The following is a 27,754-nucleotide window of genomic DNA, read 5'->3' as shown; positions in this document are numbered from 1 at the left end:
TGAAAACAACTTTTACCATAAACGTCAGGCCAACTGTCGTAATCTGCCTAGCTGCAGCTTGGTCCGTCACACGGCTCCTAGATTGAAATCAAATTTGAAAACGCTGCTGCAGAAAGCAACATGGCAGACGAGGAGAACCTACCGCCCGGATGGGAGAAAAGAATGAGCCGCAGTTCAGGTGATAAAACACGAGCCAAAAGAAGCTAAGTGTCCTAAATAGTGAGCTAAAGTGCAGTGTATAGTGAACTTAGCTCAGTAGCTAGCAACCTCAGCATCGTGCATTAGTGCTGAAACGAGGTTGGAGTGACGTGTTTAATCATTGCAGTCTAAAAGCAGCGAGGGGTTAGTCGCTGCTGTCATTGTCTTTATTTAATTGTGGCGTTTTCTCAGCTGGTTTTAGGCATCTTAGCTTCATTATCGCGCCAAAGCTGATTCATTCAACCTGGCTGCGGCAGGGCCCTGCATGACGTCAGCCCGCCCCAGCGCCTCACCTGCAGACTGAACGAGTCCCAGCAGTAGGACGCTTTTCAGAATGCTAAACTTATGCGTCCTCTCTCCTCCCTCCTCACGTGACACAGGTTATCGTCATAGCTCTCGTGCTGTGGTGTTTTGTAAGGACCAGTAAATTCTAATACAGCACAGTTACACGGAGAAACACTGTAATATTTTATATACAGTTAACCTAAATGTTTTAGCATCCCTCAAAGAAGTAAATTACTTAAAAAAAAGAAAGAAAAACAAAACAGTTACTGTGAGGTGAACATTGCTGGGGTTGTTGCTCAAAGTCTTAAACACTTTTATTTAATTTGTTTTTGTTTAATTTTGCATTTCCTAGTTACTCCCTGGAGAAAGTAATTTGTTAAACTACTCGTTATACTTTGCGCTACTCCACCGCAACATGACTGACAGCATGTTGTGATGCATTATAAGCCTTAGGCTACATCCCACACAGTGACACAAACCCCTATCATAACGGAGGCTGTAAGATTTCTTTTTTTGTAGTGATAACACGTGGCAAAGTTGAAAACCAACTCAAGGAGCCTTCAGAACAACCACCACACTGATTCTACTATTGAAACATGTACAGGTAGAAATGGAGGCTGAGCCTAATGGCTCATCACTTCCTTTATTACCTGCTGGGCTCTGGCTGCTGTCTAAGGGTCAGGATACACCGATGTTTGTAAAAAGATGTTGCGTTAACAGTATAATGCAGCAGTTTCTGCTCTGGATGCAGTTTGCGCTTCGTGATCTCATCCTTTCATTCAATGAAATCGCAACATCGCCACTTCTCAAATGTTGCAAACTGCTCCACCATTTTCCTCCTCCCTGCAAAAATCTGAACTCAGCTGACAGCAGCACAGGAAGAAAACTGCTGGTTTGATTTTTTTTCCTCTCTTTTCTTTCAATCTGCCCATTGTTGAGATAATTGAAGAACCTTTTCAATGCAAATAGTGAAATGATGTAATGCAGTTGCTGAAATTAGTACAGTGATATGTTACAGAACTGCCTGTCTTGTTACCTTGTAGCCTGTTATATCAACGACTAATAACGATAAGTAAGGAAGTAACAATAACGCAAGTAAATAAATAAAAGGTAAATATGTGGAAGATATAAAATATACTAATATTTTGTTATTTATTTTTTTAGCATATCTGAAGATGGCTTGAGAGATTTTTTTTTTTTTAAATGGCCTGTTAGAGATTTGAATGACTTTCAGACTGTGAAGGAGAAGCTGCTTTAAGCTTTGAAATTATTCTTAAGTGAGGGCTTGTGTGGGAGTCTGTGAGTTGGACAGGTGGCCCAGCTGTGCACCGTGACTCACTCTACACTGACAATAAAACCACAAAGTTCTCATTTAGCAACAGCAGCTCCTCCACCTCCTTCACGTCTCTCTGAGATGGCTAGGAAGAGCCGTCTCCTAGTGACAGTGCTAGCAACTAGTTGCCAACTAGTACTGGACAACAAGCTAACTGCTTTATATAAAGATGGAGCCTGACCAAAGGAAGAAAGGAGGCATGCTTGAGTCATGGAAAGCACCCAAAGCATATAAAGCTCGGCGGAGCCACTTTAATGTCACTCCGTGGTTTGTGGGCACCATCTTTGAAACTTGCAGTGTGGCAGTTGGGCTTTCACCATCTTGGTCTTATGAAACCACACATGAAAATGTTAGCACTGCAAAAGAGCCGATCAGTGAACATTAGCGGTAGCAGGGTTGTGTGTCAGAGCGTATACCATTTAGCAGTTTACCTGGAAGTCTTTATTTGCAAAGATAAAAACAGTCGAGTTTCATGATGTTGGGCTGCAGCTTTAAGGTCACAGTGACCCTTTCCACGTCCACTCCAACATGGTGGATATGTTTCTGTAGAGAAGCAGGCTGACACAATGTCAAGCAAAACTGCTGCTATATAAATATGAGGTGTGAAGGTCCAGGGCTGGTTAGAAGGGGATTGGCCTAATAAATGAATCAATGGTCCATGAAAACAGTCTTAAAATAAGAATTACTTTTAAAACAGAAGAAACCGAATAGTTGACTCAGTGTTTATTAAGTACAATTGAATCCTAAACTAGAGAAAGGTGCTTCTTTTAAAAGTGTACGGCCTCAGCAGCATTTTTTTTTCTTTTACACCTTTTTGCTGAAAGGCCGTGAAGTATTCAAAGGTGGTTCTTATATGAAGACATCCTGCGATATTTATTTTCTCCTGTGCAGATGGCCTTTAATGTCTAATATAAAAGACTTCGCTCATAGTTGTAAACTCACACAATAAGCTTTTTTTAGTCAGTTTGGTTATTGTGGCTTTTTGATAGCATCTCTGATGCTCTTCTCTCATTACCTTTATTTACAGTCATGGCAGGAAGCAGTTTGGTTGTTTTTTTGTTTTTTTTCTTTTTAGCAGCTCACTTCAGTGGCTTACACACATCATCAGTGATCAGCTGTCAAAGAAAGGTGGACATATAGCAGCTTAAATGATGACTCTAACTCTCAGGTGTACTCCAGGATAACTTGTTTCATTCAGCGTCGGCCATCCCTGTGTAAAACTCAAGTGTTTGACATTTTCGTGTGAAGTGAGGCCAGTTGCTGTAGCACAGTATCCTGTACTGGGTGAATGGGTAGCTGCAGAGTCCGTGTTGTGTTTACATGTGTTTAAAAAGATCTTAATAAAGCTTAATGAATTTACTGGTTCTCTGTCATTGCTTCAACAGGCAAAGTGTACTACTTCAACCACATCACTAATGCCAGCCAGTGGGAACGTCCAGTGGGAGACGGACGTGGCGAGCCAGATAAGGTTGTGTGTAATGTTTAGTAACTGCGTGTTTTGTTTTGTTTTGTTTTTTTATGCACGTGATGAGTCAGTGCTACTTTCCCTAAAGAGGTACTGAAACACATTTTACACTGCATGTTCAGATTCCAGCTAGGGTACTGTTAATGCCTGCAAATTATTTATGATTTGACAACTATTGTGAAAAATCAATTTGGCCAGGGCATAGCGTTCTCCAGGATAACATTTGAAATGTTCCTGTAAGACATCAGGGAGCTGCCTGCAATATGACACGTATGCATTTAAATAGTGATAGGAGGAACAGTGCAGAGAAATGGAAGTCTGTTATTAACAGTATTATATTTCACATGATTATTAATAAAGACTGATGGACAACTGTGTGCTTTTACTAAGTTAGTGGTTATCGTCATTGCTGATCACTATGTAGCTTATCACAATACTTAGTTATGAAGCAGACGGGGAAAAGCATCAACAGCACCACCTGGTGGACTGAAACAGTAATTTATTTTATTATTCTAGGACTAAGGAGTTTAGTTTTTTGTTTTTTTTTCTTTTACACTTGCAACTTATGTAATGTTGATTGGTGTTCTTGTATGTTAATGACATCTGGTGGAAGGTCAAAGGAAGAACCAGTCAAATGTAGTTGTAGGACTGCATGACTTGCTGTAAAGTTGAAATTCTGCCATCCAAATAGTAAAGTGGTTCTGATACTCCAACATCTGGAGTGTTAACACACAAATACTGATATATTTGTATATGTATATATTTTTTAAAATTCAGGTACGCTGCTCTCATCTCTTGGTGAAGCATAATCAGTCGCGTCGTCCATCTTCCTGGAGGGAACAAAACATTACACGATCTAAAGATGAGGCCTTGGATTTGATTCAGAGTAAGTAAGGCAGCACAGAGAGGGAGAGGAGATTTTACAAAGTCTGATGAATGCATTTAATATCTGCTGTCTTCTGTGCAGAGTACATAGAACAGATCAAGTCTGGACAGGAGAAGTTTGAGTCCCTGGCGTCTCAGTTTAGCGACTGCAGCTCCGCTAAGAACGGTGGAGATCTGGGACTGTTTGGTAGAGGTATGCACGGCATGATGTCATTCTCTGTTCAGTGCAGTCTCTCATTCAGCATCTCCTTCATCTGTCTTTCTGAATAAAACGAAATCCTGCACATAGCTCTCCATCAAGTGATCAAACATTCAGTGCAGGAATAACTGATAGTAGTGACAAGTTAAACCAGCAGTTTGTGAGCACAGTTTAATTCCGTATTTGTTACACGTTTCAAACATCAATCAATTTTCAATATGAGACAAAGATAACCAGAGTAAATACAGAAGTTGCAGTTTTTACCCCTCAGCCGTAAAAAGCTGATGTGGTATTGTCGTCACTCCGCCCGACGCATGGGTGGCATGAATGCACAAGTTTGTGAATGCGATAACTCAAAGCAAAGTTCACACTATAGGTGTATCTCCTAAGAATCTTGGGCAAGTTCAAATTTCATTAACCTCGACCTAAATGTCAATATTAGAGGTGAAGTTTTCTGAAAAATCTTGTGAATGTGATAAAGAAGGAAGTCTCGATTTTCAAATTTATACCATAGAAGCATCAGCCACGAAGCTTTAAGGCTTTAGGGGTAGCACTGGTGACTGCCAGTAATTTTAAGTGATGACCTCATTTATCATGATGATCTGAAACACCAGCAAGTCCACCTCTGAATGTAGCTTTGTGTTGAGCTGCTCTGGCCATTGGTTCTTGAAAACCCTCCAATGTGGCTGAATGAAAACATTTTGCAAAGAAGAGTTGGCCCAAATTTGTCCACAGCGAAGTGAAAAAGATTATTGGCAGTTATCACAAATGCTTGATTGCAGTACTTGCTGTTAAGGTAAGCACAACCAGTTATTAGGGTTAGGGTTACTAAATACAATCATTAAAAATTGCCCTTTATTTTTACTCAGATTGCCATCGGCTGATATTATTATTTGTTTGACCTGAAACTGTACATTAGGCTTGTAGGAGCTGTTTTTGTGTTGTTACCTATGTGTGCCACTAGGGGTCACTTTTTGAATGTTTATGGTGTGGTACTTAAGGTATGCACATGTAATTATCAGCGGGTGTTGTTGTTCAGAAGGAGCAAACAGTTTGTGACACGCTGGAAACTAAGAGAACTGTTGAACAACAAATGCAACCAATTGAAAGCATTAAAGGTAAGATAAGCACAGCTGGATTTATTGGATTTTCTCAAATTTCATTCATAAGAGTGGCACCGCGTCACCCCCGCCATCGAACACCTAAGTGGCTTCAAGTGTAGTTCTTAGCCTGTACAAGGCTGTTAGCTAGCTGCACAAACCCTGTAGAACTGAATAAAAGAAATGAATGTAATTAATCATGTAAATTAGCTAATATGTCATTAATATGAAATAGTCATACAAATGAATGATTAACTATAGATGCACGTGCTGATGTGCATCATGTTGTATGATAGTTGGATAATGGCTCAGTGTGTGTTTCTGCTTTAGGTCAGATGCAGAAGCCTTTTGAAGACGCCTCCTTTGCTCTCAAAGTGGGAGACATGAGCGGCCCTGTTTTTACTGACTCTGGAGTCCACATCATCCTACGCACTGGTTGACAAGAAGACTCCACACGTTGTACTTTCCTCTTCCATCATCAAGCACACATACAAAGTCTAACCCAGTCAATCCTGCAGATTATTTTAATGGCACATAGCACCCCAGTAAACAAAGCTTAAAGCCTGCATCGCATCATTTGAGGCAGGATCCGTTTGTTCCAAGCACCATTAAACTATTATTCTTTAAGATCTTTTATTAACGATGACAGTGCCTGTTGAAGTGACCGCCCTATGGAAACTTTCATATGAGTGAGGATTATTTAAAGTCTACTTGGTATGTGCATGACTTCTAAAGGACCACTTACTGTATGTTTCCCTATAAGATTTCCCATTTCCACTGTATGTGTGTCAAAGCAGTTCCTTAACTGTTTTGGAAAATAGGTTCAAATACTTTCTAATATTAGCTGCATCCCTGCAGATGGAGAAAGCACTGTTGTTCTGAGTTTACTAGAGTTAATCTTTGTTTTCCATTATTCAAAAAATGGAATTATTTCTTTCAACAATCCACTCTGAAAACGCATGATTTCTGGCCTTTGGATATGCCTTGATGGCACCGCTGAAAGCTTGCAGGTTTTGACAATAATCTCCACAGCTTTTAAAACCATCAATGTTCAGATGAACTGTTAACACTGTTGTGTCATTGAGGCAAAAATAAAATCTCCTTTTGTAAGTCTGGTTTTCGTTATTTCCATGATTTAACTCTTTAGGAAGAGACAGGAAGTGACTAAAGTGTAGATTGTATATCGGTTTTAAACCTCTGATCTGGTGTTATGTGTTGGGTCTTCAAAACAGGTGTGTATATATCCTTAGTTTTTGTATGTGAGGCTTTTCTTTTTCATAGCCTATAAAAATAAAGACCTTTCAAACATGTGAGCAATGCAGCGCATTAAAGGAAAACTACTTCTTGCTTCTCATCCCAACAAAGGAAATCTATAGGGGAAAAAGGTTCCATATGAAAAATATTAAAGGACAAATGGAAAAACAAACTGCATAAAACTGACGTAATTAAAATCTGTAAAAGCTGCTGTCAAATACTCATATTTAGGCTGTCATAAAGCACAATAATAGACATTCATTTCTGGCATGTTAGGTTTGTTTTCAAGTTGATTTATAGAAATGAAAAACTGGTGTCAACCATTGATTGGTGCGGTGGTTAACACCACACATATGTTTGACTGACCTCGTTCAGTGCCCAAGTCTGTTCTACATAAACCTTAGTGTTGCAATTTAGTCATATCTTTAAATGTATTAATGTTTAATTAATTATTATTTATTTATTAGATTAATAGATTTATTAATTAATCTTTTAATGTACCCACAGACATGTACTGGTGGTTCTGTAGTCACTAGACGTCTTGACTGTAAAGCCCTGGTTCTCCCTTGGCAAATGTTTTCAACATTTCACCACTATCTCCTTTCACTTTTCATACGTAAGTTGTCTTGGATTCCTCCCAATGCTTTTGTGTTTCCCATTCTCAGAATCGGCTCTGATTGTAAACACACATGACCTCTTTCACAAGCTGTTTCTGCAGTGAAAATAACAAATCACAAGTTTTTATTGGTCAATTATTGCTTAAGCATGCGTGTCAACTTCACTACTCGGCCTGTACATAAAATTAACATATAAATCTTTAATCTCAATTTTTATAAATAATCATGCAAATCGTGATTAGGCCATTTGACACCATCACATCTGGACAAAAAACGTTTCTCTTATAGAAACTGTTATAAAGGCTGCGTGGAATTTCCTCAAATCATATGCATTATAGTGCTGTGAGATACAGCAAGTTTTGGTATTGATCTGATACCAAATACAGTCCCAGGACTGCTGATGCCAATACACATGTGCACATATACACATACTTTTAACATAAGAAGGGCAGCTTTGTTGGGAAGATTATGGAGTGTGTCATGACTTATTAATCATCATTATTCTGCAATATCTGAACATATTTTAATGAACCCTAACTCACTGGGATTTTTACATTGCACTTAAAAAAGAAATCAATTCCAACAAAACACAAATTTGATTCATGCTATGCAGTTTGAAGCATAAGCTTGTGTCGTTTTGGTCATGTTCGTTTTTTGGAGCCAGAAGTTTACATACTTGGACGATATGATGGAGTGCTAATTTAGCAACTCATTCTAGTTACCTTGATTCACTGTCTTCATAAACGGTGTCGGTGCAACAGGCACACATAAAAGCTATTTAGTGCTAAAGATTAGACTAATAGGACACTAAGATGTATAACAATATAAGTATTTCCCCAAAATAAAGCACAAACCTCTACACCACCCAGAAATTTTGTTAATACAACCACAAATTCAGCTCAGGGTACAATTTAAGAAAAAAAAATATTATTGACCATTTTGAAAATAGACTCAAAATTTTGAGAAAAAAGTCAAAATGTGGAGATTACACTTGTTCTTTCAAGACAAACTGCCACGGTTATTAGTGAAATCATATTTCAGAATCGATTTTAATAAGGAAATCATTTCTCTTTCAGCACATAAACACAGTGTGGTGATAAATTAAAAAGATTGTGCAAGAAGATGGAAGAGTGGATTGCACAAAATGAAATGGATGGTAATGGACAGATGAAAGGTTTTCAGTGGTAACAGCCTCGTGCTATAAAGAGGATGCTCTAGATCAGGGGTGTCGAACTCCAGGCCTCGAGGGCCGGTGTCCTGCAGGTTTCAGATCTCACCCTGGGTCAACACACCTGAATCACACGATGAGCTCATTACCAGGCCTCTGGAGAACTTCAAGACATGTTGAGGAGGTCATTTAGCCATTTAAATCCGCAAGGACACACATAAAACCTGCAGGACACCGGCGCTCGAGGCCTGGAGTTCGACACCTGTGCTCTAGATTAAATATGAATCCTGACTTTATGGAAATCTATGAGAAAATGACCACTTGAATAGTGACCAAGGTAAGGAACCTTATTGTTGCTCTGTCTCAATTACTACTCTCCTCCAGTGCAATATAATGTTTGCTTGTTGCTGTCTGTCATGTTAGGTCTCATCGTATTCTCTACTCAAACTCCAGAAAGATTTAAATGTTACCTGTGGGTTGACTCTTCAAATGTGTGTGTGTGTGTGTGTGTTTTTATGTACCCACAAATATTTACTGTTGGTTCTGCAGTTTGTAAATATTTAATCTAAAGTCTGTGTTCTCCAAAGGCAGATGTTTTTACCATTGCTATCTTTGCCCTGTTTGTTTCCCCTTGTTTCACCCCATCTCCTGTCACTTCTCGTACGCAGTGTCCTTGGATTCCTCCCAGTTGCCTTTATTTGTTTCCCATTCCCAGAATCAGCTGTTTGTGAACAGGCCTGACCTCTTTTACGAGCTGTTTCCTGCAGTGAAAATAACAAAATATAACTGTTACTTTTACATATTTAAGTATGCATGCATTCTTTACTACTTTTAATTAGCATAGCATAAAATAGTAAAAAAGATAGTATTTTTCTAACTAATTTGGCCATCGAAAACTATTCTATACAGGCGAAACATTTTAGAGGCTGATTTGGTTTGTTTTTATCAGACTGTATATAAAAGATGGACATGGATTTCAGGTCTGAAACATGAAACACTGAAAATGTCCTAAATCGGCATTTTTTTTGTCCTCTGCATGTAGGTGGAGGGTTTACATTTTTCCTACACATTTCCTGTAGCTTCTCTCTGACAAGCAGAGGCTGAATTACTTGCTCACAGGGGGTCATATGATTGTTGGGTTTTTCTCTGTATCTATTATTGTACGATCTACTGCACAATATAAAGCGCTTTGAGGTGACTGCTGTTGTGATTTGGCGCTATATGAATAAAATTGAATTGAATTGAATTGTGTTAAATACACTTGAGAAATCAAAGAAAGTGATCCTTAATGTGTAGGTATTGCTATCAAGGGGGAATTAAGGTCTCTAGCAGGGCCGTGCAGAGAGGTTTAAAGGGGCGGGTGCTCAAAGTTAAAAAGGGGCACATTGAACCAGGCTGAATAACAACAACACACATTCATCAAGAATCTAATATGGGCAACAAGGCAAAGCAAACGTAGCCGATGTTATACCTGATGGGTACAATGTTGCTGTTGAGGGGTTGCTGCTGATAGTGCTGGAGGGCAGGGCTGTGTTGATCTGAGACTGTAGACATTAAAAAGTCCATAGGAGAGATGGTAGCTGATTAAACAAGTGTCATGAGATAATAACAAAATGCAAAGATTGGTGACAGCGCTTGGAACCATAAGGCAACAAAAAACTGTGAGAAATAATTTAGGCTGAATCACTCTTTGCTTCTCTTCTTCCTTCCATCCCATCATCTCATATATCACTCTCCACTTGCTGTCTATCTGAGAACAAGGCACAACTTGCTATTGCAATAAACTATAATTTAAAAATCCACACCTAACAACTCTTGCACTTAATCTATAATAAAATGATGAGAGAAAAATGTTATAACTGGTACAACTGGTACATGTGCTCTTTGTAATCCAGCTGCTGAGGGATCCACTGCCTTTAGTAGCCTCACACAGCTCCTACCGTTTCCTCCTCATGTCCTTACCAGGCATGTCTGGACAATGTTATATCATGAGTAATTTTTTTTTTAAAAATCCATCTAAATAAAACACACACATGCACGCACACACAGTGACATTTTAGACCTTCTTCAGAATACTGTATATACTATGGGCATCACTGTGCTGATCCAGAATCCTTACATTATTATTTATTACTAGGGCTACAATAATAAACCAATGAGGAGGGGGAAGTAATAAATATGAAATAATGTCATTATGATGATTCCATTTGTTTCACTATCCACTCTGTGCAGGGGGAAAGCTTATTACATTTTTAAACTGTAGAGATACAATAATTTTACTGCTGTAAAATCCAAATTTTGTCTTATGTAAAATATAAATCTAATATAATCTGCTTCTTAATGTATGTTCTTTAAAATACAGCGTGTGTTTTTTAATATATTATATAATAATGCATAATTATGTGGACATGCATATTAGATCGTTTTTTAGTGAAATATAATCCCTCCAGAAAGGCAGGAAAAGCCCAGAAAATTACTTTAAAACTAAATATGTTCTAAATACTTTAAAACTAAATATGTTCCCTAAAACGGTGACAGAGCTACAGACCCATGACAGCCTTACACAGGTAGCCAGCAGCTATGACCAGCACTACTTGTGCAGTTACAGTTTTTTCTGATTGCTTAAGCACATTTTTTGTAACTATTGGCTATTTTTGCAAAACTCTACACACAAATAAGAAAACCTGTCACCCAATTATCAAAACATTGTAGTTCTCTTGCAAAAGCGAACACAGCTAGATTAACTCTTCACACCTTCGTAAAAATGGTGTTTTCGTATCAAACAGTACACACAAGCCATCATCTACTAAGCACACAATGCGCCAACTGCACACTGATGGTATGAATACAAAACACATCTGGCTTTTGCTTTCTCTGTGCACAAGCTAGGCCATGTCAGTTTGAGCTCATACTTTTGTCATAGGTCTGTAAACATGGAGGGATCCAAACTTCAAGTACTGGTGTTTATTTACACACATCAAAACAAACACAAGTGTTTATTTCCAAGTATAGGATTATTTGCAATCGCCATATTGACTATATGGGTTTCTTGGTCTGCAGTGAACAGGCTTCCTCTGCCCCCAGCATCTGGTCATCTAGCAATTCTGTAAAGTAACAATTTCAGTATTTTTACATCTATGGTATTGTTGTGTTTCTCATTAGCATATGGCAGTGCTACAAATCTTAGTGCAAAGTGACTGTACTAACCGATTCTCATTTCAAAATGTCCTTATGATGCTTGCTACAGTGTAGCGGCTCGAGTTAGGCTGAACCCGTCGACCAGCTTCCCTCAGGGTCATTCCACGGTTGATTACATGGTCCACTATTGTAGCTCTGATGTCATCAGCAATTCTATTTCTTACTCTTCTTACCCTTCCTCTGCCCCCTCCTCGTCCTCTTCCCCCCTCCTCGTCCTCCTCTCCCCCCTCCTCGTCCTCCTCTTGTTCCTCCTTGTCCTTGTCGTCCTCTTCATCCTACTTCTTCACCTCCACGTCCTCTTCCTCGGCCTCCTCTACTTCTCACTCTTCCTGCTCCCTCCATTGTACTCCACACACAGAGCTTACCTGTATTATAGTGCTTGGGCTGATTGCAAAGTGAACTAATTATCTAAAAAAGTTTTTACATGTGACAGTGTGCCAGACAGTTGGCAAAATAGTGTAAATAATAGCCATAAATGTGTATAGTTTTGCTAGGAGTGCGTTGATCATTTGGAAATTGAGTGTAAAGCAGTGAGTTGTGTTTACAGTTCTGCAAAAAGAGTGCTGTGCAGTGGATTGTAGCTACAGGTTTTCAAAGTGTGTGTTACAAAATGGCAAACTGAGTGCAAAGCAGTGTTTGTGCTTTTAGTTTTGCAAACTCAGTGAGTGGTTTTGCTATAAGTATTAATAGTTTTAGAAAATGTGCTATAAGAATCACAGTTAGGGTTTAAGCATTCAGAAAAAACTGTAATAAAAGGACAGGTAATGTTTGTCGCGCTGTTGCACACTCGTTTGTTTCAGTTCGTCAGTTGCAACAAGACAACTTACCAACGTGTCCGTAATAAGCTAATACTCCTGTGTGCTATACACTACAGTGTACACTGTACACCTACTTACTGGTTTTGTCGCATCAGTTTGTGTCTCTGAGTTAACTTGTGTTTCTCCTACAGCTCCGGACCGCAAATGCGCATGCTCTTTGTGAGCTCGTTCCCGGCTCGTAACCAGCGCGTTCTGCCGTCAAGGGTGATCATTGGTTAAATGTGATCATGTGACTGATGCAAGCCAGATCCTTTTATGTAGCAAAACTGTGATTAAAAGTTAAATATTATTGTTGAGGGGTGCAGACAGGACTCCGCACGCACACACACATTAAAAAAAAAAATTAATAATATTTTTTTAAAAAGTTGCCTCAACAAAAGGGCACTTTGGGCACCCATCAGGAAAGGGGCGGGTGCTCAAGCCCCTCTAGCCCCCCCCCCCCCCCCCCCCCCTCTGCACGTGCCTGGTCTCTAGATTAGATTAGATTAGATTAGATTCTATAGAACTTTATTAATCCCTCGGAGGGGTTCCTCCAGGAAATTCAGTTTCCAGTAGCAGAATATCGTTGCATGTTACAAAGTTAGAATATAAATATAAATAGAGGGGGATGTAAATGGTCCAGTCATCCAGATTTGGCATGTCTGTGAATTGTCTCAGCAGGCTGAGACTATTTTCTCCAGTACCGTCATCACAGTGATGTTAGGGAAACAGGTCAATAAAGTTCTGATGGTAAGTTTGGTACAGGAACCAGACAGGATGTTTTGCATAACACCAGTTTTCACCCCAAGGTTTTGAGGACATGTTCTATTCAGCTGTCTGTGAACTTAAGCCCCATCTACAGCCTGACACTGAAGCAGGAGAAGAAACCAGTGCTGTGAAACACATCCTGGTTCTTACACTGAAAAAGTCACAAGCATCTCAGTTTAGCAACTATCAACCGTTACATCACATCTGATGAAAGTTGAGTCATTTCTCCTTACTTTTGATTCATAGCACTGTAATAAAAACTGGATCACACAATGGTTCATGCATGATAATAAGTTGGTACAATACAGTCATAACTCTACCCTAAATATGTTGTCAGAGACTGGGTGGGTATTAAAAGGTTAATAGGATTATAAATTGTATCAATAATGCAAAATATTGTATCAACTATTGTAACTGAATTCCTTGGAAATGTTAAATACAGAGTTAAAACGTTTTGTATTTACTAATTACATTGTGTAAAACGTCATTCCGACTTTCTGCTTTTAAGTCAGTTTAGTTTTAGGTCGTTTCCAAAGTGGATTTTCTTGTTTCAGTTTAGTTTTTATTGTTTGAAATGTTTTTGTTTTACTTTATTAGTTTCTGTGTTTATTTTGTTCTTTATCATTTATTATTTTATTCGTTTTATTATTGGATGAAGAGTTCAGTACAGCCATTACATCTTGAAAACAGTTGACTTGCAGTCTTTTATCTAAAGTCTCAATGAACACATTTATCAAAGCCTCATTAGGCAGGTTGTGATTAAATCCTTACCAAACTAACAGATGGTAAAACTAAGAATATTCCCTATATTTATTTTATTTTATTCTGCTTTTTTTTTTTAGTTTTCCAAGCTTACAAAATTGTTTCAGTTAACTGCATTTTCAAACATGTCCAAAATCCAGTTCTTATTTTTATTTTAGTTAATTAATATGTTTTTTCACAAGTTTATTTTTAAAATAATCATCATTATGATTACTGGTGACAATTTTGAAAAGAAAACTCTTCACAGTTCATGTCCTGTTTTTAAATGAAAGACCAATTAACTAGTGCAAATGAAAGAGTAGCACACACACACACACACACACACACACACACACACACACACACACACACACACACACAAACACACACACACACACAGTGCAAGGACTTTTTAGTCTTAAGATGTTCACTGTTCATCGACCTGCAATTCACTTTTTCTTTAAATTTAAGTATCTGAGAGGAAACAACTTTGAGACGGCAAAAATCACTTTAAAAAAAATTCAATGAATGTAAATATCCTGAGTGACGCAAGCGTTAATTTGAATGCTGCTGTTGGACTTTAACACCTGTGGCAGACTTTAAATTCTGTCGCTGCTGCAGTTCACAAACATAATTTCACTTTGCATTTGGGTGCGTTTTTATAACGGCTTGCCAGTTCATGAGAACGTGAGTAATAATTACATTTATTTAAGTTATTTATTCATTTATTACCACAAATAGTCTCATTCTGATTGATTCTGGGGCAAGTGGAAGGATATTAACAAAATAAAGGGATTTTGCCTTCCAGTAGAACTGCTAATGAGTTGAATCTGGAATTTGGGTGCGCTTCAGGTTTGGTGGTTGGTTCCACTGCCAGTAGTCCAGTGGATCACACCTCAGGCAAATCCTTCGCTCCACACTCAGCCGAGTCTACTACACTTGATCTGTCGGCCAGCACTGCAAATTTACCTCTCAGCCAATCATATGCCAACTTGGCCTGACCTGGCTCCATGTCTTTGGGCCAAGTGTTTTTGTTCTGGCACGCAATGTTAGGCTCACAAGAGATACAATTTTGTTATCTGTAGCTTTAGCTGAGAACAGTCTGAACCAATTACAACAGCATGACTCTTAGTGAAAGACTCAGGGTTTCAAAGGGACCTGCCAGGAGTCCAGACTTATCACCCAAAGCAATGAAAAAAATGGCAGAGGAGATGCCAAACTATCTGGCAGCAGAAACCCTTTCAGCAAATATGATAAAACCAACTAAACGAACAAAAAAATATTTGGATTTCAAAACCCAAAAACAAAGAGTGCTATTGAAAGATAAAGTGATGCAACATATTGGTGAATGTGCTGCTGTCCATAATTTTTTAACACGTGTTTCTGGCATGAAAGTAAATTTTATATTTTTTTTACATAAAACATTTCTCAGTCTATTAAATATGGTACATTTACTATTTTCAGTTAAGCATAGAGTTTAAATGGTATTCACTCTGCTTTCATTAAATTTTACACAGCTTCCCAGCTGTTTTGAATGAATTTGAACTATTGTTACAAATACAGTGAAAAGATTAAAAGCTTAAGCTTAGTTTGGTTTCAGCACACCCTTTTTCATCTATAACAGCTTCAACTCTTCTAGGAAGACTTTCCACCAGGTTCGGAATGCTTTTATGGTAATTTATATCCAATCTTCCAGAAATGCATTTGTCAGACACTGACTTGCAGTATCTGACCCAAAGATGTTTTATCAGATTGTGGTCAGGACTCTGTGGAGGCCACGCTTCCGCACCAAACTTGCTCGTCCATGAGTTTATGGACCTTGCTTTATGTACTGATGCACCCTTGTGTTAGAACCCCCAAAGTGTTCCCACAAAGTTAGGAGCATGAAATTGTCCAAAATCTTGGTATGCTGAAGCATGTAAGGCTTAGATGCAGCTGCTCGGCCACAGAAACCCACTCAAGCTCCTTATGCCCTGTTCTTGAGATAATTTGAAGGCCACACAAAGTTTGGATATCTGCAGACTCTACAGAAAGTCAGCAACCTCTGTGCACTATGTGTTCCATCATCCACTAACCCTACTCTTGCATGTCACACGGTTTTACTCCTACCACTTAGTGGCTGAGTTGCTGTCGTTCTCGATCGATTCCACTTTGTTATACTACCACTAAAAAAAAAAAAAAAAAACTTATACCACTTATACTACCACTCTGTCGAATATTTAGTAGTTAGGAAATTTCCTATCTGAACTTCCACAGTTGGCATCCTATTATGGTGCCACACTCCTGAGAGCGAACCATTTTTTCACAAATGTTTGTAGAAACAGTCTGCATGCCTGGGTGCTGGATTTTATACATCTGTGGTCAAACGTGATTGGAACACCTGACTTCAGTGATTTGGATGAGTGAGTGAATACTTGGCAATATTGCATAACTCCTACCTGCTGTAGGTTGTTCTTCACTTGGCTGAATGTTGACATTTGGGATTTGTCTTTATCATATCCTGTCTTCTGTAAAAGTTCAGGCCTTTTTTTTTTTTTTACAGATGTCAACAGTGTTTTTCCCCTTTTACAAGAAAAATTTGAGGTGGCCTCATCTTCAATGGACTTGTTTTGTTTGCAGTCACTTAAAAAGGGACAAGTGGAAAGTCCTTTAACCACCTCATTGGTTCAAAGCCATAGCTTCGGAACAGAAAAGCAGCACTTTTGATCCTCTCAGGACCTAATTATTAAATAATGCAAAAATTAATCCCGCAAATTTTAACTTTAGTATATTTCATAGATATGCATTTTTGGGTACACAACTAAAGTTACAAAATATGTGTTGCTGTATAAAAGAAAATATGGACCTAACTGAAAATCTTTATCTCTCCCACCTTTCAGTCTGTGACTGCAGCCATGCTCTTCTTTTCAAACCCACCTCCTCTCTGCCTGATCCTCCTTCTGTCATACAACTCCCCTGTTCTCTCCTGTCAAACTGGGAACAACAGCGAGTGCGAGTCTGCTCCCTTTGTACCAGGTTACAACCTGGTGGGGGAGGGATTCAACTTGGTCACCCTGAGGCGAACATCAGCCTATGTGGCTGATGTGAGAACCTACCTGACTCCAGATGGCGACTGTACTCTCTGTACCAACCCCCTTCAAGGCAACAGGCTGCAGAAAGTAAAATAAATGAATAAATAATTCTGTGCAGTGAGTTAAACATGGCTTACACATAGCTTGTACTTATTAATCATGGTATTCTGTCTTCTATTTTCAGGTGCCAGTCTCTGTAGTGGACTGGCGTGCAGTCAGCCAGTGCAGCACTCCTGTTGACAGCAGTGTACACAACTCTATTAGGTATAGTATTATACCATGTTATAATTACTAAAAGACTAACAGCCTTCATGTCTTTTATGTAATTTGTGCCTCACCATAAAAGCTGGCATCAAATTTGCCATGGACAAATAAAATAATGTAACAATATTCTTCTGGATCCTAATTTGTCTTTAATATCTTTAATAAAGTGTAAAAGCTAAATGTCCCATTAACATCTTCTGTTGATTTGTGAATAGTTTGAACTGTTTGAAGAAATCAGTAGTGAAATTTAACAGAGATCCCTTCCTTTGCATTGTATCCACAGCTCACTGATGAAGGTATGAAACATATTACACCTATTATTGACATACAATTAATACTTTAGTCAATTAAATATTAAAACACAGCTTACTGCTTTTTTTTTTTAATCTCCAGCATGGCACTAAAGAAAACATGAAATCTTAAATATTTCATATCTCAATATATTTAATTTTACCCAATGCTAAAAAGTATATTGTGTTGAATAAAAGATGCAATTTTCTTTTAATAATGTGATCAGGAATCTATGACAAATGAGATACAGCATCTGAACAAAGGAACCTAGAAAAAAAAGAAGTGATTATGTTACGTTCCCTAATTGATTATATTATAACTTATAATGTATGTAATGCAGGATATGCTTGGTCACGATGGCCTAAATTTCAATATAGTTCTGGATGATCGCTTGATTGTGGGAGGAACACGTTCCGAAGCATTTAAATTTGCTGCAGCAAGGGCTGCAGAGGATCGGTACACCTTCAGTGTACATGGCATCACCTGCAAATATTATAGGTAGGCTCTGAAAATAAGTTCCTGTCAGTTAGTTAGTTAGTTTCTGTTAAGACAATTACCTAATTAGTCTCTTTGTGTCTAGTTTCCGTGTAGCAAGCAGACCACCTTTAAGCCCAGAGTTCAAGAGGGATGTGGACAATCTGCCAAGTCACTACAATTCCTCCACCAGTGATCAGTATGATAAACTGATATATACCTATGGCACGCACTACATCCACAAGGTTAAGACACACACGCGCACACACACACACACACACACACGCACACACACACACACACACTTTTTTTAAAGATAACAATATTGTACCAAATTGCAGGTTTTCCTTGGGGGCCAACTAAGGAGAATCACAGCTGCACGAACCTGTTTGTCCACCCTGAACCAACTAAACTCACATGAGGTACTGTACATGAAGCAGATGTGCCTGCCCACAGACTGCACACACTTCATTTACACACATTAGGTTACCACTGCCATGAAAGACCCGGTGCGCACAGATTTACTGTGATGGCAGTTTCATGAAAATCCTCATTGTCTAGTCGATGATTAAACTAAATTGTTTAAATTACATTTAATCATTGTGGAATTTCACATCCAACAAATCCAACTATGAATAGTGGTGCACATTGAAAACAATGCAAGCTCAATGATTTTAGTTCTGTATGTAATTGTTCTTTGCCCTCAGTAACCTTATTAAAAAAACTCTTATTCTAAATAAAGTATAAGTAGATCAGTTGACTTTCAGATAGATGATCTTTTCAAGACAAAATCTAATGTATTCTGTCATATAACATTCTGAGTATGATGAAGGAAAAAAACATCTTCTGCTATAAAACAAGATAAACTGGATCAAAACATAAATGGCTTTAATTTTCTGCATTGCTTCCTGACTGAAGAATTGTAAAATTTTATTTTGTCTGTAGTTAAATATCTACTATTTTACCAAAAATCTTCTTCTAGCTGGCGGATAAGTGGTGGAGAAAACCATTATTTTAGGAAAAGCAGCAATAAAATACAGACATGAAAACACCAAACTGCCATTTAGTGTGTAGCTATTAAATATACATGGCATTTGTGTTTCTCTCTTTCAGGTTCACGCCTGTTTATCAAAGGGATTTTCGGTCGGCTTGGGGAAGGAAAAAATATATGTTGAACAGTCTTGTATGAAGGTCCTACAAAACCAGGATTACACTACTAGGTATGGTGCTGGCCTCCATCAACACCACACTGAGGTGATAGGAGGCAATGATTGGTCAGGGGATTTTGCCCTCAATGTTGATGACTCTGTGGGCTTCAGAAACTGGCTGAACAGCTTGAAGGATCTCCCAGATACTGTTTCGTACTCCCTTCTGGCACTGCATGAGCTGATGCCAACTGAGGCAAAAAAGGAAGGGATGAAGACTGCCTTGAAAGAGTACTTATTGGATAACGTCGTGCTTTCCTCAGCAAAAAACCCAACTTGTCAGGACATTGATAACCTGGATACAAAGTGCTGTCCTATAAAGGCTAGGAGGGGAGAACTGTTTGTGACCAAAATTCAAGCCTGGGATCTGTGGGGAGACAATTTGGGTACGTCTGACAGGTGAGTAAACTGAGGTCAGGACCTGAAAGTTGACAGTATGTTTTTAAATTCTCAGAATACCAGGACATCTTGAGTTGTTTTCTTATCCAAAACCAGGATAATTAAATTCACAGTTTTTGTCCCTGCAGAAGGACTGGCCTGTATCCCACCTCAGTGGGCTCACATCTCATATGCTACCCACTGCTATGGCACGATGCTTTGCCCTAATAATATGCCCTAATAAATATAGGAAAGTACAAGGAGCATCATTTGGGTTCAGTTTCAGGAATTCAGCTCCTTCAATCATTGTTAAAATCATCTGTAATATATATAGGTACTGAGATTGTAGATTACATTTGTGTAACTATAGTCACCAGGGACAATCCTGTACTGTTTGTTAGGAACATTTGGGGCTAAAATAGATAAATGATCTACACAGCTTGAATTGGTAGTTATATCCAGTCTATGTAAGCTTGGTCAGTTTAACAAACATTTTGAGGAGATGGCAGTTACAGTGAATTTACAGTGGTTGGACAGTGATTAGTAAGCAATAGAGCCACTATGACTGAGCTTGTGAGAGTGAGTGGATTTAAGAAAGTGGGTGACTGTTGTTGTTTGTCATGTACCTGCACAAGGAAAGTCAATGCACACTGTGTGCTACCACTTTCCTCTTTCAGTCTGGAAAGAGATAACTTTAATTTTGTCAGCAGTTCATGTAAAGTCAGGTTGTTGAATGAAGCAACTGAATATGATTAAATGTGGAGTCACTGCAGATTTCTGTCAGTCTTAGCTGTGGATCGCTTGAGGTGTTCATGTGTCCTTCAAGTACACCAGTGTCTTTAAAGTGCAAAGGCCTGCTGGTTACCTGAACTATATGTTTTCTGTTGGTGCATCAAAGTGACATTTCACCCAGTGATGTTGAGGTTACCCATTCAAGGTGATTCAGTCTTAGGTATTGATTTGGTCATCTTACCCACTCATCATTGTCTGTACCAGAGCTTCTATGACCACAGGCAAGGCATAGCAGAGAAAGGTCATTGAAAGTACATGCAACAATGATTATAGATGTATAAATAAATCCGGACATTTCTGGGGTATATCTTTTTAAATAGACAGAGTGCAATAACGTTCAATATTTAGTATTTACTGTTACTTACACTTAAACAACAAGTTGTTGCTGTGGTCTCCCTATTGTGTTGCTCTCTTTTTGCTTGTTTTCTTTTTTTTCTTCTTTTAACAGGCAATCCAGCAGGGTTTTTTTTAGTGTCTTCTCTCACTGTCCCTCTTCCCCCCTTTCTTATCACCCAGTCATGTCTGTCCAGTCTGTAATAACTTAACATAAAATAAAATGAATAAATAAGCAATAATAACAAAGGTCAATCAAGTGGACCGATACGGCAAAGCCATAATGATCCACTTGGTAAAATAAATCCATTGGGCATCTTTCTTGGCCTTTAACCAATAATTCTGATTGCTAAAGTATCAAATGGGAGAGGCAAAAAAACAAAACAAAAAACCACACACATACACTACCATGGATGGGCAGAGAGTTAAATTAGCTCTCCTAAATGCAAAGTCTTTATCAAATAAAGTCTACATATCTCGAGACTTTTTCAGTACTCATAAGGTAGACGTTATGTTCCTAACTGAGACATGGCTGCATGCTGGTAAAATGGCATGGTAAAAGTAGTGAAGTTTGCTCGAACTTTGTATGCCAGATGCCAGTTTCTTCAGCTCCCCCAGGTTGTCCGGGAGGGGTTGAGAGGTAGCCTCCATCATCAAAGACTGTTTTTAAATCCAAACAGATACAAAGTCCAGGTGTTAGACACATGCATAAAAATAAATATTGCACATTGGATTACTACCAAATGAATGTATTAATATATTTTAGTAATGACACAATTTTAATCATGAACTTTCCTACTTAATACTGGCAGTGTATCAAAAGATTTATTAGAATCGAGAGCATAAAGACCAGATGTGAACTTTCATTAAACAGAACTTTATTTAATGTGATGGATGTGTTTGGGCAGAGGCACACAGCTCTTAAATGTTTGGTTCAATTTGGGAAAGGTCTTAAATCTTTTTTCACAGAAAGTCTTGCTCTGTATGTTTGTTCATGTTTGTTAAAGCAGAAAATCCACTTTTGCATAAGCATGTGGTGGCCAAAGGCATCAGTCTTGACAGCACTTAGCCAGCGCAGGGTTTTCAGTGCACAGTACTATCCAGAAATCTGCCAGGGTCTTTTGAGCGTATTCAACTTTTAGAAATCCATCTGTGGCCATCTCAATCAAGCTTTCCTGGTCAGCCACTGATAACAAAGTAGGCATGGCCTTGAATGGGTGACACATCCAGTCATTTGACCCTTCCGTTTCTGGGAAGTATTGGCATAACTGCGCCACCAGCTCCCCAAGGTGCATGTTACAGTTGTGCTTCACACTGTTTATGTGAGTGTGAGATCATTTAAGCACAGAAAATCATGCAGCATGGGAAAGAGTTCTGTGTTGTTTGTGTCCATGGAGTTCTTCCAAAGGTTTAACTTCTTTATCATGGACTCAGCTTTATCTTGAACATTGAATATGGTTGCAGAAACACCTTGTAATCCGAGACGGAGCTCGTTCAGACGAGAAAATGTATCGCACGGATAAGCCAGGCACGTAAGGTACTCTTCATCATGCAAATGTTCAGGCAGCTCAGAGGGATGGTTACAGAAGAAAACTTTAAGTTCATCCCTCAGCTCAAAGAAACGGGTCAGCACTTTCCCTCTTGATAGCCAGCGAACCTCTCTGTGCAATAATAAAGTCTCATGTTTGCTGCTTATTTGTTGCACAACGCAACAAATACAACGCCACAACGCCTTGTCAGGTTTAAGCAGATTTTAAGGTCCTGTTGCTCACCTACAAGGCTTTAAATGGTTTGGCACCCTCATATCTCTCTGACCTTTGCACCTCTATGTTTCTTCCCATGCTCTTCAATCTCAAGACTCTGGCCTTCTAAAGGTTCCTAAGCCAGGAGAAAAACTGTTGGGACCATGCTTTTTCTTTTTTCAAAGCCAAGTTAAAAATCCACTTGTTCACCCTATTCTATGTGTCATAATGCAGATGAACAATGGCTCAAACCATACAGCCAAAGAAACCCAGCAGTTTATTAAAGCAAAAAAGTGGAATATTCTTGAACGGCTAAGTTGGTCAACGTGAGCATTTCACTTCAGACAGACTAAACTTTGGACACAAAGACCCACAAACAAACAGCAACTGAAATCTGCTGCTGTAAAGGCCTGGAAGAGCATTAAAAAGAAAGAAATCCTGTATCTGGTGATGTCAACCAAGTATTAGAAACAAATATTTTATCTTCAGTTATTTAATTTGTCCACTTACTTTTGAGCCCCTGAAGTGAAGGGACATGCTTTAGTTTCTCACATTTTTCTGCAATCTTTTTATTCAGATTCTGCATTTCAACTGCATCTCAGTTGTTTCATTTAAAGTTTATTGTGGTAATGTACAGAACCAAAAATGGAAAAAGGCTGTCTTTTTCTAAATATTTATGGATCTAACTGTACCTTGTTACCTTGCTGCTTAGCTGCTTCTTGATTGCTTTGGCAGATTTTTAAAAAATTTAGCTTTCTCTTTTCTTTATCGCCTCTTCTACTCTGCCCTCTTCATGCCTGTGAACTTCTTGCACAGGATGCTGCACAATGCTAAAAGCATTTCCTTCAAGCAGTAATATTTAATCAACTTGTCCTCTTTGTTTCTTTACTTCTTCACAGCTATGTTGTATTAAAGATTGATTCCTTCAGAGGCAGGACTAAAATGATCGAGTCAAACTACCCTACCTGGAATGGTAACTATGTGCTCGGCACGGTCAGTAAACTTTTTTAAGGAAGATTAAACCTGTTTTTATATTTGTGTCTTTTTATCCTATAGTTATTTCTTTCTGTATATTTAATTAATAAGGCAAAATTGCAACAGCTCCTCCCAAAACCTCTCCAACAACACCATTAAACAACAAAAAAAAGAAACTCAGTTCAATAGTCCAACCCCCGCCAAACGGCAGCAAACAAAGTTCTGGCGGCCGACCCGGTGGACGGCAAAACAGGCAAGACCTGCTAAGGCTAGGCAGAGGCCGAGAACAGTTCAGGTGGCCTACCTCTAGTCCATTGGTGGAAGTGCAGGATTTCCGGCGGGCGGCCACGGGTCCGGCAGCAGCGACAAAACTGTTCTGGTGGCCTGCCACTGACCCAGTGGTGACGGCGCTGCAGCTCCGGCGGACGACCACGGGTCCGGTGGCGGCGGCGCGGCAGCTCCAGCCCCAGCACCAGCACAAACCACAATTCCCGATGTGCTGGCCGTGCAGGACGTGGCGGCTGGGCTGCTGGGCGCGCTGGACGTGGCGGCCAGGCTGCAACTGATGACGGTGTGGCAACCGCAGGACCAGGCGAGGCAGGACCAGACGAGGATGAAGACACAGAGGCAGGACCAGACAAGGATGAAGACGCGGCTGCGGAACCTGGCGGCGGAGTGGTGGCTGCGGAACCTGACGGCGGAGTGGCGGCTGCGGAACCTGACGGCGGAGTGGCGGCTGCGGAACCTGACGGCGGAGTGGCGGCTGCGGAACCTGACGGCAGCATGGCAGATGCTGCAGGCGGTGATGCGGATGCTGGTGGCTGGACGGGCTCCTCGGACCCTCCAGCTGACGAAACCTGAGGCGGGACGGGCTCCTCGGGCCCTCCAGCCGGAGCAAGTGCAGGGCCAGAGACAATTGGGACCCCTGGCTGAGGGTGAAGATGAGTGGCTGACTGAGAAGGTGACAAAGTTAATGATTCCTCTACTAACTGAGTTACTGACTGGGCTATGGACTGTAACAAATCTTGCAGTAAGTCTGGTTGTGTCAAGCCCGTCAAGGTCCCTTGTCTGCTGACTCAGCAGATGCCGCGGAGGTGAGTGGAGATGTGGTGAGGTGCAGAGGGCGTGTGAGCTGTTTCCCCCGCAATGGAGGGTCCAACAAGTGTGCCGCAAGCATCGACGGGAAAGCCCTCCGCCGATGCGTGAAAAACCAGCCGGCTAGAGCCTCTAAGTGAGCAGCCGAACTTTCCTTGCTCGGGCCACCCAATCCAAATAATTCAAAACTAGAGCTTGCCCTTAGCACAGTTACAATTTGGGTTAGTCTTTCAATGTTCAGAAAGCTCATAGAGATGGTAGTGGAGGAGAGGTAATTGTCAAAAAACACTACCTGTATGTGTCTTTTGTGTGGATCAACAGCCTGGGTTACGCTCCGGCAGTAACCCATAGCTGTGCGAGCAATCCCTCCTCCGTGGCAACTCCGGAGTCTACTGGGTCCATGGTGGTTGGCGGGATCATTCTGTCATGGTCTGGCTGGCAGACCGTGGGGATATGGGGGAAGAGGACCCAGGCGCAGAGCTCTGTGTGCAAACAGTGCGTTTATTTACAATGATAGTTGTCAACACTATAAATCCCCGTTGCTCCGTTGACTCCCGTGTGTGTGTGCTCCCCTCCGACGTCTGTGCTCGTGCTCCCCGCTGTTGTGTTCTTGCACACCCCGTGCGTGCTCCTGTTCTGGTCCACTCTTCCACCTGCGGGAAAACTACAGAAACAGCCGTCAACACCAACCCCAGCGGGTATACACCAACTGCACCGTCATACTCTGACACACACTAACTTGGGAAGGCAACTCAATGATCCCGCGCCGGTGGGAGCTCCAACACTCTCCTAAGTAGCTCCCCCAACGAGCCCTGATCACCAACAGGTGTGTGGCAGGAACTTCAGGTGTGGCCAGTCCTCCTGCAGGGAGGCCTGCATGTGGCTGTCCTCCAGCCACATCCGCAGACACACATGTACACACCCACACCCTGCCTGTACATATAATGAGTGGAACCCAGAATAACACAGCATAGTGCAGAAAAACACACATCCCCCAACAACAACAACAACAACAACAGTCAAAACTGCTCATGGACCCCCGAGTCCGCCAGTCCGTGACAAATGTTTTTTTTTTTTTATGACATCGACACTCTGAAAGTTCTGAACCAAATAGCAGCCATAGAATGAACAATTAATTAGCAGCAATTAATGATCCACTGCATCCAGCACCTTAGACGGATTCACAGATAATATGGTACAATGCAGTCCTGTACTCAGAGCAGCTTTGTATCTGTATTTATGTTACGTATTTGTTTGTGGGACTTAGCTGTACTGCACAAGGTTTTACTTTACAATGGGACAGCTATATTTTGGTATCACAATTCATCAAACAGACCTTCCAATTTGGGGTGTGTATTAGAGCATTCATGTTTAACTGTGCAAAGAATATGCTTTCAAGAATCAGTGTGATTAAATATTTTGCCCTTTAGGTCTGCTCTTCTCACCATTTCTATAACCCCCAAATCTCAGCTGAATATTTAAAGTATGAGTAAATGACTTTTTTTTTTTTTTTTCTTATCAAGGTAAACACAGAGTCACTTTTGGAGGTCCAGATTTGGGACGAGGACACTATTGATTCTAATGATCTTTTGGTATCATGTAAGGAGTACCTGAGGGCGGGGAGCAACACAATTAGATGCTCATCCAGTGGAGGTCGCTTTACGCTTCATTATACTCTGAACTGCGACCCTCATCTGACAGGAGAGAAGTGTGAGCGCTATAAACCTTCACCATAGTTACAAATGCTGTAACTAATATCTGCATCAGATCTGTTGAACTTACAACGTAAAGGATCACATGAGTTTATTTACAGATGAGTTTATGTACTTGTTCTCTTAACACTGGGATATGATATGATTCAGGATTACTTCATGTAATGTACATTTTTATCACTTAGTTATTCTTTGATCAAATAAATCATGATTATAGTCATACACTGACAGCATTACATATAGTTGAAATTTAAAAAAGCACTTTCTAAATTTCAACATGTTAATTTTAAATATAGGTCTGTGAACGCACATATCTAATCAGATATTGTGTACTCTCATCGACTAGCTGTTCAAAAACTGTTAAATCCTTGTTGCATAATTTTTTGCTTAATCTTCTCATGTAAATAAAGTTATATTATTTTGGACTGACTGAAGTGCAATTTAAGTTTCCTAAACAGATGTAGTGACTGTGGCTGTCACTCCATTAAAGACATCCTCATGGGGAATTTTTAGAGCATTTGGTTTCGCTCTCTAATGATCACACAATGATCCTCCATATGGCTGTGACGATGAATTAGCACTACATATAAAATTAAGTTACTACCACTAAGAAGCTCTGTTTAATAATTTTTGACTCCAAAATCCAAAAAAGTTGATTAAGAAGTTATATATATATTCAGTTTATTGTTATATAATGGGGGGGAAGGAAACCATCCACCATTTATATGATATTTTATTCATATAAATGAAGTAATTTACTAAAATGTGCAAACATACATAAAAATATAGTATATAAGACTAAAACAGATTGCATTCGGGGTACCTGAGGATATTTTAATTCTCATTCTAAAAAATAAAGCAATGGCATCAGACACTTTCCAGATGCTATTCCATGACTCCTGAATCAATGATGATCATTTTATGTGTTCATAATTCCCCAACACCACAGGGTGAATGCAGGCCCAAACTCTAACAAAAGAATTGCATAAATTGCTTTTGGACTTTTGTTTATAGTCCATTAGTTCAGAGATACAAATATAATTGGGCTATTGATTGAGAAACAATTTCAAGACCTTATATAACTACATAAGACCTGGTTCATCATCATTCTATGATTAACAGCAATTACAATTAACCATGTAAACCATGGCTATTCAACTAAGAAGTTAGTTGGGCCAGATTTTCAAACAGAGGAGTTTATCTGTTGCGTGTTCATTGGCCTGTTATTAAATTTTTTAAAACATTTTAATATCTGAGAATAACTTAGAGCAAGCCTATTCAAATGGCGGCCCGCGGCCCGCGGACCACATGCGGTCCAGAAGCAACCTGCGAGTGGCCCTGCCTGTGGTCCTGGCAGAAACACAGAAAACGCAAAAAATTAATTAATTAATTTAAAAAAATTAAAAATTCCTAC

At 39.7% G+C, this 27,754-nt stretch overlaps 2 protein-coding genes across 4 annotated transcripts; both read left to right on the top strand.

Moving 5' to 3' along the window:
• The first annotated feature begins 19 nt into the window (after nucleotides 1–19).
• On the top strand, nucleotides 20–6,575 carry pin1 (peptidylprolyl cis/trans isomerase, NIMA-interacting 1). The gene is made up of 5 exons (XM_085163627.1): nucleotides 20–178; nucleotides 3,202–3,284; nucleotides 4,059–4,167; nucleotides 4,249–4,359; nucleotides 5,796–6,575. The coding sequence occupies exons 1-5, from the start codon at nucleotides 121–123 to the stop codon at nucleotides 5,903–5,905; spliced, it is 471 nt and encodes a 156-aa protein (XP_085019753.1). The 5' UTR covers nucleotides 20–120; the 3' UTR covers nucleotides 5,906–6,575.
• A 7,994-nt stretch (nucleotides 6,576–14,569) lies between these two features.
• On the top strand, nucleotides 14,570–26,769 carry LOC146517274 (perforin-1-like). 3 transcript variants are annotated; one of them, XM_085163617.1, is made up of 9 exons: nucleotides 14,570–14,695; nucleotides 16,888–17,166; nucleotides 17,264–17,336; nucleotides 17,955–18,132; nucleotides 18,215–18,353; nucleotides 18,450–18,530; nucleotides 19,222–19,712; nucleotides 23,458–23,551; nucleotides 26,152–26,769. In XM_085163617.1, the coding sequence occupies exons 2-9, from the start codon at nucleotides 16,903–16,905 to the stop codon at nucleotides 26,362–26,364; spliced, it is 1,533 nt and encodes a 510-aa protein (XP_085019743.1). In that variant the 5' UTR covers nucleotides 14,570–14,695; nucleotides 16,888–16,902; the 3' UTR covers nucleotides 26,365–26,769. The 3 variants fall into 3 exon arrangements, with proteins under 3 accessions (XP_085019743.1, XP_085019744.1, XP_085019742.1); XM_085163618.1 differs by lacking the exon at nucleotides 14,570–14,695 and adding an exon at nucleotides 15,696–16,410; XM_085163616.1 differs by lacking the exon at nucleotides 14,570–14,695 and adding an exon at nucleotides 17,627–17,639 and having other exon boundaries at nucleotides 17,264–17,343; nucleotides 17,975–18,132.
• Nucleotides 26,770–27,754: the final 985 nt, after the last annotated feature.

Source organism: Neolamprologus multifasciatus, chromosome 6, assembly GCF_963576455.1.
Source record: "Neolamprologus multifasciatus chromosome 6, fNeoMul1.2, whole genome shotgun sequence".
NCBI lineage: Eukaryota > Metazoa > Chordata > Actinopteri > Cichliformes > Cichlidae > Neolamprologus > Neolamprologus multifasciatus.
The sequence above is the reverse complement of the archived record's forward strand: the minus strand, read 5'-3'. Positions and strand labels throughout refer to the sequence as shown.

Excerpts from the sequence above, each read along its gene's own strand:
- pin1 (XM_085163627.1), top strand. The coding sequence starts at position 121 with ATGGCAGACGAGGAGAACCTACCGCCCGGATGGGAGAAAAGAATGAGC. Across the intron at positions 3,285-4,058 it reads GACGTGGCGAGCCAGATAAG|GTACGCTGCTCTCATCTCTT; the intron begins GTTGTGTGTAAT and ends TTTAAAATTCAG. Across the intron at positions 4,168-4,248 it reads GGCCTTGGATTTGATTCAGA|AGTACATAGAACAGATCAAG; the intron begins GTAAGTAAGGCA and ends TCTTCTGTGCAG.
- LOC146517274 (XM_085163617.1), top strand. The coding sequence starts at position 16,903 with ATGCTCTTCTTTTCAAACCCACCTCCTCTCTGCCTGATCCTCCTTCTG. Across the intron at positions 18,133-18,214 it reads ATCACCTGCAAATATTATAG|TTTCCGTGTAGCAAGCAGAC; the intron begins GTAGGCTCTGAA and ends CTTTGTGTCTAG. Across the intron at positions 18,354-18,449 it reads GCACGCACTACATCCACAAG|GTTTTCCTTGGGGGCCAACT; the intron begins GTTAAGACACAC and ends ACCAAATTGCAG.